The following is a 13,788-nucleotide window of genomic DNA, read 5'->3' on the forward strand; positions in this document are numbered from 1 at the left end:
TTCTGAGTCTAAAAGGGGGGGTCTAAGATTGAATACGGGATTACTAGTTAGTTTCCTTTTTAGTTGGGCTTGATTTGAATTATATTTGTTTCTTTAGGAGTCAAGTTATTAATTGAGTCAAGTCATTAGTAGTTAGTTTCCTTTTTCAACTAGTTTCTAATTTCAGTTAGTTTCTAATTTCAGTTTTTAGTAACTATTGTATTAGGAGAATATTTGGTTTCCTTTTTGAGGAACCTTCTATTTTGTAATTCCCTCCCCCATTAACATTATAAATAAAGAAGAGGAGGCTCCTAAAAGCCTAGATGATTTTGAAAAACAAATTAATGGTTGCTGCTATTGTCTTCGTCATGGAGATTTGTCTTGTGCTTGATCAAGGCTGAAGGAATTGGTGTTTGATCCAATTGACTCTTTGCGGTGTGAAGCCCAAGAGGTTCCTTTCAAGTGTTTTATTCTTCTCTTTTCAAGCTTTATTATCAAGGTTCTACTGCTGCCAAACAAATCAGTTATTTATAACTTTAAATTTTCTGCCTAAAAATTCTGAAACAGAGCCTTTGGTCTCTTTCTACTGGAGCCAGTTCCAGCCATTGATTGGTTTCCAAACTGTGGTCGATTACTCCCCTGTACTCCCTTAAGAATCGAACCAAAGTAGGCCTAATTCTGTGCTGCCATTATAGACATATTCGAAATCTCCAGAATTTTGCCCTGTAGTGATTCTGCCAGAATACAACCAGAATCGATAGCCTGATCTATCTTATTCTGTTCTGTTATTTTTCTGTTGTTGTTTTGGGACTGCTGCACCTTATTAATATTGTTGGTTATTAGCTTATTGGGTCTACTGATGTCTGGGTTAAATAGTGTTGAATATTGTGATTGATAGCTACTGTTATCCTTTTTATGTGATTGTTCTTAGATTAAAAGATCCTGAAGCTGAGACTTGATTAGACCCCTATCCTAGTCCGCATTCTGTGGTCTGATTTTGCTTGTTGGTATAGCAATCTGCTGTGGATTATTGTGGAGGTTATGTGATTGTTCTTAGATTAAAAGATCCTGAAGCTGAGACTTGATTAGACCCCTATCCTAGTCCGCATTCTGTGGTCTGATTTTGCTTGTTGGTATAGCAATCTGCTGTGGATTATTGTGGAGGTTATGTGGTTGTTCTTAGACTAAAAGATCCTGAAGCTGAGACTTGGTTAGACCCCTATCCTAGTCTACATTACATCAATTAAATTAGCAAAACCAACTATCACATTGTTTTTCAAAATCTTTAAAGTTAAACCAAAATGAAAAATAAATCCTAATGGTGCCAAGCGTGACACCAACATTAAGTTCTTAAATGATGGAATGTAAAATGTTCTATTCAAATCTATTACAAATCCTGAATGCAAAACTAATCTGAAAATTCCTCCAACTATGACTTCAGATTGCATTCCATTACCTGAATAGATGCATCTTTCATTTTTTGTCAGTAGCATTGTTTCCAAAAAGTCATGCAAGGTAATGGCACTATGAGTTGTGCAACAGAACCAACCCACCAATTATTGTTATGAGAATCAACTAATAATGACTCATAGCATACACAAGTTTCAAACATAACTTTCTTTTCTAACCACTGCTTGTATTTGGCACAATACTTCTTTTGATGTCATGGTTTCTTACACAAGAAACACTTTGCAGAAGCCTTTATGCCTTCAACCTTTATAGGCAACTTCCTTTTGTCTTTCTTCCCTTTGGACTTACTAGATTTCCCGTTATACTAAGTAGTTGTTAGATTTGCACTTTCTACATTTGAATCTCTCTTCAGCCTGTCTTTCTCCTTAACACAAATGTGAGCCAAGTTATTGGTTGACCACTCACCCTTCTGTGTATTATAGGAAGTCTTTATGCCAATAAGCTCCTTAGGAAGAGAATTCAAAACATGGTATACCAGATAACATAACCACCTTTAAGTGCCTTCAGCTAAAACACTATGTTTCTCATTTCCCCAATATAAGCCCTCACCCCCTTGATTTTGCCATACCTGATGGAGTTAAATTTTCCAATGAGGGTCATAGTTATGGACTTATTTGACTTGACAAATTTCTCATCTATGATCTTCAGATAATCAACTGCCATATCACAATCTAGGATTGAGCTCTTGATGGTTTAACTTCTATGCACTTTTATTATGGCAAGACAGACCTTATTGGCTCGTTTCCACTCTTTAGAGTGATCTCTTTCTTCTTGCGTACTTAATTCCGTGAGAGGTGCAGGTTTTTCTTCTTGGATCACAAGGTCATTGTCCATAACTATTAATGTCGTTTCGACCTTTTCCCTCCATTCCTGGTAATTGTCCCCAGCTAGCATGGGAACTCCATAAACATTATCCAAGGGTATTACAATTAACTTAAGAGAAGAAATCAATTAAACAAATAAACAAAGCATGCTAACATCATACTAAAAGTTTTTTTCTTTTTTTTTTTTCCGGTAGAAATATCATACTAAAAGTTAACTCATGTTAATTTTAGATACCTTATGTTGACATCAGCCGACGCCAATTACCAACAACATACTAAAACTCATTACAGCCCATCATTGGATTGCAACTACAACTTGCAATAGTTTGTCAAGCTTTATGCTGAAACCGTTAAATTATGCATTTCTTAAATGGTTTCAGTATGAAACGGAAGTTCATTACAACTCACCGTTGGACTGCAACTATAACAATAAAAGTTTAATTCTTGTGTGGTTAAACTAATGTGCATCACACCAAATAAAAACTACACCGTTGAGTGTAGTGCCTAATCCTTGTCACAACTACCTTATCCCAACATACATGAATGTAAACCGATCTCCTCCTGTTGGGGATGAAAAATCATCTACATACATTAGTTGCAATATAATGATGTAATCTATGTATTTAAGGAACGCCCATCACTTTATGGAATGCAACATAAGTAACAATCCCTTAATGACTCGTTATATGTTTTCATAAGCTTGATTCTTCATTCCACAAGTAAAAAATAGCAGTGGCAGTAATTTATGGAATCTATTATTGTACTAGTTATGTTCTCAATCAAGGTTCATCAAGTACTAATTAAAATACATAGTGCCTTGTCCAAATGTCACTAACTTTAATGCATTTGCTATTCAAGTAATGTTACCAAATAACATCATGTAGAAAAAGACTATAACAAAAACCGCATATAAAAACATGCATAATCAATGTCTAGATAATATTAAAAACGTAAAATGAGGTCCAAAACATGGTTCCAGAAGCATACAATCCTAAAGAATCTGGTCATTTACCTAAATGGCATGGAATTAGGTTCTGAAACAAAAAAAAAATTTGATTCAAAAGGTCCAAATTGTGTAACCCTCAAAAGGACTAACCTTAGAACTTCAAGGTGACAAATCACTAGCCTCTGAAAGTACAAAATATCTGTACTACCATGTATAAAATATACAACACGTGTTCTATAAAAAGAGAAGCCCATAACCACATGATTCATTAAAGAACCAGGCCAAAAGGGAATTAAAAATTGGGTTCGGAATAAAAGAGGACCAAACTGGATGACAACTCAAGCAAATCGGGTCCAAATTGATTAAGAAAAACAAACGAACCAACCAAACCGAACTAAAACGAGTCAATCCAACCAACCGAATCAGGTTAACCCATTTTGACTGGGTTACACAAACCCGCGGCCACTGGTTCAGGTCGCTCCATCCAAGTCAAGTACGACCATTCGTGTTAAGTTGCAAAATTGTCCACGGTTTGCCTTCAAATGGGTCACCCATATGTCATTATTTGGGTCATTTATTTTAGGCTCCATATGCGTTATTGGGAAACCCAACCTAAAAACTCTCCTTAAACCCCAAAGAATATTCCATGCAAATCTCTCTATAATCACCCACTATCTTTACCACTAAAAATTGATTTTAAAAACCATGTTACTTGTAGGTAATAAAGTAACCACTTTTTCACATTTGAAACTTCAAAAGTCATACAATTCTCAACTTCATTGATGAAGTGTCATGATGGGCTTAAAAGTCTCCATCATGATTTTAAAATCAAAGACATTAACTTCCCATCACATCACGTCATAATGGCTTACAACTTGTCCAAATTTCAAACCCTATATATAGACGGTTGTGGAGAGAATCAAGGGAATATTCTATTTTCTTCTCCCCTACAACCTATCCAATCTAAACCAAAACAGAAAGGTAAAGGAAAACTACGTACATGGCCGGCTATCAGGCTACTATGGCTGCTGCTCAGAGGGGCGGCAACCCCATCAGCTTCCTAACAACTGTCAACCACCGGATTTTTTATCAATGCAGGATTCCGGTTAAATTTCCAACCAAAAACCCAAAATTGCCAAAAAGGAAATTTTTTAAATTTAAATTACCCAATGCCGATTATAATCCAAATCCAGAGGCAAGGAAAACCTGCTCTGATACCATAATGTAAGAATGTGGGAGGAATCTAATGACCAAACCGAATGCGAAAATTAAATATTTTGGCCTACCTCCTATAAGACCACCGTAGTAGCCTGCCATCACTGGATATTGGTGTGAATCCTCTTGAATCTTTACACCCTCTTTGGGAATTAGGAGTGAACAATAATGTCTCTAATTACTATAAAGACAATATAAAAGCCAAAGCCAACACTAATCCGTAGTCTCACTCTAAGTCAATTTCTTTCCTGCTTCTTCTCTCAAGTCTTGCCTTCTCAATGGGATGAGACAAATCTATTGGAATAGAAAGAGGGACTAGAGTCCTTACCCTATTCCCACCCATTACGGTAAATAGGTAGTTATATCCAACTACGTCACCTTATTTAATTTTTAAATTAAATATCTTAAATTATGACTTATGTGGCAATGTAAAGCCACATCAACACCATCTCTCTATTATCTTTTTTTTTTCCATAAAGAAAATATCCATTTATTAAGCTGGCAAAACATATGTAATCACCCTAATACATTCTTCTTTCTGATCAATAAAAACATCTTCCCAAATCATACAAGCCAATTTAACAGGCCATGACAAAGGGAATAAAAATAAAACTTGCGGTACGAGAGAGATAAAAAATAAATAAATAAATAAAAAGTCAGTAAGATCTAGGGGTTAGTACCTTACACAAATTCACAACCAGCTTGACCTACTAAAATGTCACTGCACTGACTCTAAAAAGATGATCACAATGGTTGAATCAATCTAATTCACCAGGCTCATATGAACTCTGTCTCTCCTTACATAAGGGTGTATTGAACTCATCCTAGCCAAACTAGACTTTGTTGCAGTATTGGTTTCAAATAGTTACTATTTACTATTATTACTACTAATGTCATGTCCGTCTTCCATGATTTCTTCTGTATCCTTCTTATTGGCTCTCTTGGCAGGGAAAAAAATAAAAGGAAAGGAGAAATTGGAGTGGGGCTTATGGGAAGATGATTACCTCCAATGAACTACCATAACTTGCAGGAGAGAGAGGCTGTAGAGCACGGCTATTCCTTTCAATTGACTGATGGTGCTGCAACAGAGATGCTGCAACATGCCTCTTCAAACTACTAGCACTTGCCGGCTGTTTACAGGAAAACGAAACAAAGATTATTTTTAGTTGAAAAAAAGAAAAAAATAATCGAGCATGCAAAATGTTCAATAGAAAAGACACCTAGTCGGTGATGGATGTAGCTTGAAAAACGTAGCATCAGTTACTTCCTACATGGTGTGCAACTCCAACCTAGGTAAGATGGCCTGGAAATAACTTAAATCAAACCATAAAAACTAAATAATCGATTCGCAACTGAACCCAGCTCAAAAGTCAACCCCTTTCAATCGAAGTTTTGGTAAACTTTAAACCCGACCTGAATAGGATCATGTTCACTTGAGTATAATCAGGATAAGTTTAACACTCAGATCATAATTGAAAGTATGCCTCTCCACTCATGATAAGGATTAAACAGTTATAAAAATCTAGTTGTACATGACTTCCTAAAGCAAATAAAACAAATAATTGGGCTTATTATTTTTGGGAAATAAGCCTTGGATTGGACCTCCGGGTTATATATGTGTTGGGCTTATTCCATGGGTTTTCTTTATAATAGGCCACTTTAATTGGCCACAATTATGGGACTAGGAGGTATGAATACGTAATTTACTATATTAGTTTAGCTTGATTGTATTATCAAGGATAAAGTATAGTTTTGTATGAATATTGAATAGAACTCATATCCCTACATTGGATAGAGTTTTATTAATAAGGACACTTATTCTAACCATTTAAGATAGAATTTTAGTTTTAAGGGACATATTCTTATCATAGATAGCATGGTTTAAGATCTCGGCGATTCTTTAGGGGACATATATTCTTATTATAGATAGCATGATTTAAGATAATAACTCTCTTTTTCAAAAAGGCAATACGAGATGTATGGGGAGTTATAATTGTACAAAAAACTCAGCCAAGATCTCTCTCTCTCTCTCTCTCTCTCTCTCTCTCTCTCTCTCTCTTTTAAAGAAAAAACACTAAGGAGCAAGGATTTTTGTGTTTTTGTATGAGGATCTCCATTCCTACACTCATTGAAGGTTAAAGAGTAGAGAATATTACCACCTCATCCACATTTGGAGTTGAATGTGACTCATGAGTCATCAATGTTAATTGTTAAACAATTAAGTAATTATCTATGATGTCTTTTAAATTCTAATGATTATGTTGTGTCATATGTTGATTGTGGAATGTGGCTTGTGGAATAGAGGATACTGGCCTACGGTCCGAAGAGTTGGAGACTACTTACATAGGGTACGAAGTCAAAGTACCATTTTAGGTTTGATTTAAAAAAAAAAAAAAAAAAAAAAAAAAAAAAAAAAAACTGATGTTTCCACTGTGTTTAGAAGGCCTAAAATATGGTAAATACCAAGTTTCATGGGACTACAAAGACCATATGGCCACCGAGTCGACCGGGAAAAAATACATGATCTCAATGATCTTGCCAGATCTCTCTTTTTTGGATCGGCAAGAGCGAGATCGTAAATCTTGATAGATAGGGCTTCCTATTACTTTCGATCTTGTTACAAGTACATTTTCATTTTCTATTGTAAGTACACTTTTAGTTTCAATTTAAGGGATGTAAAGCATACCAACCACCCCCCCCCCAAAAAAAAAAAAAAGGTTTTTAATATTGAATAAAGCTTGCCTTTTCTCCAATGTTCTGCAAGATTCAAAATGATGTTGTGAGATGCAATGCCAACACTTGGTGAGATACTAAAGTAGGGCTGGTGGATTTTAGTCTAGTCCAGGTGAGATGCTTGATTCATATCCATCGATTCTTCTTCCAGTCTTCTTCATCTTATCCACCATCAAACCAGGTTCGTATTTTAAAGTTTCTATTCTGCTTTTATGCACACCTTCTTGCTGGAATTTCAATTCTCTATATTTTATATCTGAGATTTCAAATCTGATTTCATATTTGGCAATCGGATTACATTCCAAACACACCCCAGTTTCAAAATTTGATCGTTGTGTTGTTTTCCTATAGTTCTACTTCTAGTTGGATTCCCAGTTCTAATCTAGTTAAAGATCAGATTTGATTTTCTGTTTTAGATATGTATCCTTAGATCATTGCTGAAAATTGTTGGTGCTTAGATCATTGCTAAAAATTGTTGGTGTTTTGATGCACCTCTGAATACTGTTTTTCAGCCCATTAAGATCTCTGCTATCAGTAGTCAATTCTGAATTCTGGTTTAAAGAATCTTATCCTTAGTAGGATATGTTTATAACTACAGATCAGACCATCAAACCAAACTCATACTTTGAGTTTTCTCCCCTTCAAATCAGACCTTCAACCAAGGTTTCCCTTCAATCTGAGTTCATATTTTTAATTATCAAATTTCCCTTGAAATTCTGGTTTCAATACCTGTCACTGCGATTCGGGTTTCATTGGATTTCTGAACCTAGTAATGTTAGGCTTCGAGAAACCCATCACTTCTACCCACCCACACCTAAGCTTCAGTGAAGGATGTGATTTTTCAGGTCAATCCCAAACCAAAGATCCCAAAATACCAAATAACCTTATTTGATTTCAGGTTAAATCACCCAGGTTCAGCTTGAGGTCAGTCAAAGCTGCAAAACTACTCAAAGACTTGCTCTTTCTTTGGCCCAAAGAGTCATACCTTCTAGTAAAGCCGGTAATGGGGCTATTAAAAAACCTGGAAGGCAACCGGCCAAGTTAATTATCTTAGTGACTGAATGGGTGGTTATGTCTTTAATTAAATATCACTCATTGTGGATGAGAGAATTCAGGTCCAAAAATATTATCATCCATTAAAACAAGATTTAGTGTGAGAAATTCTTATCGATTTCCTTCCCCCTGATGAATGAGAAACTGTAAGCATTTAACAGCATAAGCATTACAGAGGTTTGGCAACTAAATTTTACCAGCATTAAAAAAATAAAACAATAAATTTGCTTTCCCCGGGTTTGAGGTAAATTTTAAAATTTTCATTTGCAGGTTCAATTTACTTAGAAGCAAGAACATAAATCAGCAACAACAATCAAGTTGACCCCATCAGAGTAGGCTAATGAATTCTCATTTTTTGTGTCCTGGCTACTGACTTAGAGAAACTACTACAATTATAATGACTGAAGTAAATTATTGAGTAAAATAAATATCATGTATGAAGCAAACCCATCCAACATTCTTCAACAAAAAAAAATATGACAAAATTTAATGGGAAGTAGAATTTAAAACTCAACATTTTTCTCATCATACTGGATCAAATGCAGGACCAGAACCCTATCTCAATGGAATCCGCCTACCAAAATGACTAAAAGAGTAAAAGAAAAATAAGATCAAAAAATTAAAAAGATTAATAAATAAGAAATATCAGAACAGCATCCACTGAAATCGACTAAAACAAACAAAAAAAAAAAAAAAAAATGAAATGAAATAAGAACTTGAATAAACCTGTGAGGTGAAAGGAAATCATGAATTCCATATACCCATAAATCAAAGAAGCAAACAAAAGAACTACTACTAAAAGAAATTACTTCTAACATATTTCATAAAAATGAGATAAACCCAACAAAAAAAAATGAAAGATTTGAAAGGATATAAAAAAGAAGTTAATAAAAGGATTGAGAAAACCAAGGAAGTGAAATCGTCAGCTAGATAAACAAATCCCATAAATTAATTAGATGGATGGCTTGCAACTTCATCAACAAATCAGAGGAAGTAAATAGTAAAAGCAGGGAACCCAAATCCACTCGCTGAACAGAATCAAAGATACAAAATTCTCCACTAAAAGGAATAAGAAAGGTAACAAGGCCCAGCTGATAAACCCATCAAACAGAAGACCTAGAAGTTCAAAAGAGACACACATATGAAAGCAAGGGGAAGGGGAAAGTGCTCTAAGGATCTACCTGGGCAGGTGGAGGACTATGAGAAGGATCAGCCAAATGGGTAGGAAACTCAAGTCCCTTATTTTTGTGGTGGCGAAGCTTGAGACCACCCTTACTCATTTCAGAAAGAGGCAAGTGATGGAGTTCCCAAAGGTTGGCAGCGAGCTTTCTAGCAGAGACAGTAGGAGGTAGAGTAAGAGGGTCTTTAATGGTGGTATCTTGCGCACCCCCAAGTTTCCAGGTGGGCACTGGAGTACAAGGACAACCTCTTTTCCCTACCAAAATCCCGCGTCTCAACTTTATGCCAAGAAATTCCTGCTTTTCTGCTGCCCCATCTCCACCTTTTTCTTCTCTTTCCATCTCTCTTCAAAGTTCAAACTTACAAAACTTCAAATTTCTCAAAGTTCAAACTCCTTCCCCTCTTTCCTTTTTCCATTTTCATTTTCTCTTCCTTCTTCTCTCCTCTACCCTTTTCGTTTTTGGGTTCTCTCCAGAAGGAAGGCTTGCTCACTAAATTATTTTCTGTTCTTCGATTCTCTGCTACCGAGGGTTTTCTTTTATTTTCTTTTATTTTCTTTTTGTTCACACACTCTTCTCTCTTTCACACATGGTTGTCACTGTTTGTTAATTATTATTATTAAAAAAAGTTGGAGTGAGATGAAATTATGATGGGTTTGTGTTCTTTTTCTCTGATCTAAGCTTGGTATTATAGTCCCTTACCAAAAACAAAAAAAAAAAGCTTGGTATTATAGTTGATAATTAGTCCATACTTTAGGAATATTAAGGGTTTTAAGCCATTAAACCTTCCGGGGCCTGGATTTGTCACAGTACCACTGGATTTGTCACAGTACCACCTGTCGGCTGCCGACCAGCCCAGGCTCCACAAGGACGACAACTGCAATCACTCTTCTCTCGTTGTCTTGTGCACACAAATGGCGTAAATTCTATTCCTGTGTACGATCAGTACGAAGGCGAGTTCTACGAAGACGTCTCTCTCTCTCTCTCTCTCTCTCTGGCTGCTCTCACGTTTTACTGCACCAAACCGACCAGAAGTATATTATTCGTCTTTTGCTTCATGAGTTCTCCAATTTCTTACGATCTCATAACAGTCGCGCATGTAAAAAATGGTTCTGCCTTTCGTATGATTCGTATAAAATAACAGATATAAGAGAGAGTGTTGGATTGTTCGGGCTGAGGACTCTTCAATACTTAAATCATATTTCTTCGAAAATCGAGATTCCAAGTAAAATGAAAAATTTTCAATCCTTGCAAAGGAGGGTTTATCCACTATATTTATAGTGGTAGAGTAGGGGGCAATGGATAGTCCCAATTAGGTCAGCTCCTAATCCTAGTAAGAGTATGAGTATAATAGGAGTTATACTTCGAGAATGTGTAAATAGTAAATATTCCAATTATAGCAACATTATATATCTCGTGTGATAAGGGAGGTCTCCTTTCTTCTGGGGAAGATCAGGAATCCTTGTAAGTGATCTTTCTTGATTAGGATAAATCCACTCATTCCTTGGACGTTACATAATTGATTAGGAGTGAGTTTACTCTATCCAAGGATTAACTTAGCGACAACGGGCGAGCGGCGATGGTTCAATTGCTCGATTGCCAAGCTACTTCTTCTGAGAACCCAGAGGCTAATCGGTCCCACACTTGCCAACCCATAAATATAGTTGTAGCTCTGTAGCTCGGTTGCTAACCTTGGTGTCTCGAATGTGGCTCATCCACTCGGTCGTGGTTTGGCCACTTGGTTGTTGACCTATAGATGCAAAAGTACTTCGGTCACTCGATGGCCAACCTACAGATGTAGTCATAGGTTGGTCATCATGCAGTCGATCTAAGTAATGGATATGACGAAGGAATATAGCTCGATGGCTTAGCTGCCAATCCACGAGTGTGGGTGCAGCTGGGTTGTCAGATTGCTAAATCCATCTTGATCAGCAGCTTCTTTGGTCTTGAGACTGGTCTGATATCTCTCTCTCTCTCTCTCTCTCTCTCTCTCTCTCTCTCCTCTCTCTCTCTCTCTCTCTCTCTTTTTACTGCACCAAACGACCATAAGTATATTACTTGGCTTTTGCTTCATTAGTTCTCCAACTTTTTACTGCTCCATATCAATCATATGGTGGATTGATGGTGGATTAATTGTACATTGGTTTCAAGAGAGAATTGATGTAAATTGATATAGTCTTAGGTTTCACCTCGTAAACTGATTTATGGGGTTGAGTTCTTTTAGATTCATATCATTCTTTAGAAATTGATCTCCTTCTCATGCCTTCAACTCTGCTTTCTTTAGGCTTTATAAGATCTTAAATATGATACTGATCAAAGTATATTTCGTCTTTTTCTTCATGAGTTCTCCAATTTCTTATGATCCCATATCAGTCATATGGTGAATTGATGGTGAATTAATTGTACATCAATTTTAAAAGAGAATTGATGTAGATTGATATAATCTTGGGTTTCTTCACCTTGTAAGTTGATTTATGGGGTTAAGTTCTTTTAAATCTATATCATTCTTCGTAAAATTGTCACATTCTCAAGCCTCAGCTCTGCCATCTTTAGGCTTTATAAGATCTTTAGTATGAGTAATGGTCAAAGATTAAAAACCCAAAATAGGATCTAGATCATGAGGAAATAAATCTTGTTTATTCATATCCTTCAACTCCTATGAAGGGTTTTTCAACCATCTTAACTTTTCGATTAGGATATTTATAAAGTACTAACATTGTATAGTAATAAATGAACAAAAAAAGAAAGGAAACAAAAATCTAATTCTTTTCTTTAGTCTTTACCAATTGCTTACTTTTCTGTTTTTTTGGTGCCACCATTATACACTCTTTACCCATTGTGGTTTGAGCCTTTGAGGTATTGAGTGTCATATCAACTGGATCAGTACCAGGTGTCAGACATGATAGATATCGGTATCAGATCTGATTCGATTTGGATCAAGGTTTCACCCTTTGAGATATCAATTTCTGAATCGAGGTTTCGCCCTCTAAGATACCAATTTCTGGGTGTATTTTGACAACTATACCCATTGTCTCTACCATTTCCATATTGAGCACCGATTTCGGATCGGTGGGTCTCAATAACAATCTGGATCCGAGACTGATATCTCAAACCATGATCTGGATCAATCCCACCTGATTCTAATTGGATGTGTTCTTTAGTATGAGTTTTAAGCAATTATGGAAAACTCGGAACTGGTATTTGGATCAGTCTTGACCGATTCAATCCGAATCTGCTAATCTAATTTTGATTCTTTAATCCTTGGTTTTCACTGACCTTAATGGTACAAAGCTGTGTTGAAAGTTTAAAGTTCAAAACTCTTGAAAGATAAAAAAAAAAGAAAAAAAAAAGAGAAGTTAGTTACCATCTATTGAAAACATCGCTTATTGAGTGTTGGTTTTTGAAATGTGGACTTTTTAGGTGGACATTTTTTTATCTCAGAGGGCATAAATGCTAATAATGATTGGCTGGACCCAACTTGCCCCCTATTAGAAAGAAGAATCAAAGGGCAACTTTCTTCTTGATTTGTTATATCCAGTGAGCTGATTAACAAGCCTTGCCTCTTACTTTCTTCTGTTTTTGATTGCTCCCGGTCTTTTTGACCAAAAAAAAAAAATGTCAAGAGATCTACTTTTAATGGTTTATTACTTTATTATTTAAAGGACTGAATTTTCCTTCGCCCAGATTGAATTAGTTTCCACAATACTGATTTGATATTGATCGGATTGGTGGTATAACCATTGGCATAATGACATGTGTATACCAATCGTGAACAGTCAGGCTGAAGGCTTAGATACCCATCCTTCAAGGTAAAAAAAAAAAAAAAGATACATAGGACAAAGGAGATACATTTCGAATCCTATCTCTTTCTGCACAAATCCCAACTCAAACCTGGTGGAAGGCCGCTTAAGGTTGACAGAGAGTGTTTAACCATGAAAGGCCTGGACTTATGGTAATGTACTGGTAACCTGGCTTCGGAAATCAAAGCTAATAGAAGACAAGGTGAACCTTTTGTATATAATTTTAAGGGAAAAGACTGGACAAACTGCTGGTTTACCATAAGCTAGTGCCTATTATGTCTCTCTTCTCTTTCTCCCCCCCCCCTCTTTCCCTTCCCCTTCCCTTCCCTTCCTGTTCCCATTCCCTCTTTGAATGCCCCCCCTCTTGGTATGATATATAACCACGCCCCCAAGCTCCACTAGTGCCGCCCTACTAGTTCACCGAAGACGGGCGGTTTGCCTATCCCTCTCTCCTCTATTTTCATTTTTATAATAAAGGACCAAATATATCACCTAAAACTTCACAATAGTGTAAGGACACCATGTAGTGTGAGTTACAATTCAAGTTCTCCATGGGATACTAAAGCATCACCTCCCTACAGAAATAATGA

General features: G+C 36.3%; 1 protein-coding gene across 1 annotated transcript in view; it reads right to left on the reverse strand.

The window, feature by feature from the left end:
• LOC122061967 (uncharacterized protein At5g41620-like) overlaps positions 1-10,023 on the reverse strand; it is a 16,695-nt gene extending 6,672 nt beyond the window's left edge. Inside the window, exons 1-2 of the mRNA XM_042625566.1 lie at positions 9,402-10,023; positions 5,439-5,564 (exon numbers count right to left, since the gene is read on the reverse strand). Of these exons, the coding sequence (XP_042481500.1) occupies positions 5,439-5,564; positions 9,402-9,740 (465 nt within the window). The 5' untranslated portion in view covers positions 9,741-10,023. The remainder of the gene's footprint in view (positions 1-5,438; positions 5,565-9,401) is intronic.
• Between the last annotated feature and the right edge of the window lie 3,765 nt (positions 10,024-13,788).

This window comes from Macadamia integrifolia, chromosome 14, assembly GCF_013358625.1.
Source record: "Macadamia integrifolia cultivar HAES 741 chromosome 14, SCU_Mint_v3, whole genome shotgun sequence".
In the NCBI taxonomy this organism is placed as follows: Eukaryota; Viridiplantae; Streptophyta; class Magnoliopsida; order Proteales; family Proteaceae; genus Macadamia; species Macadamia integrifolia.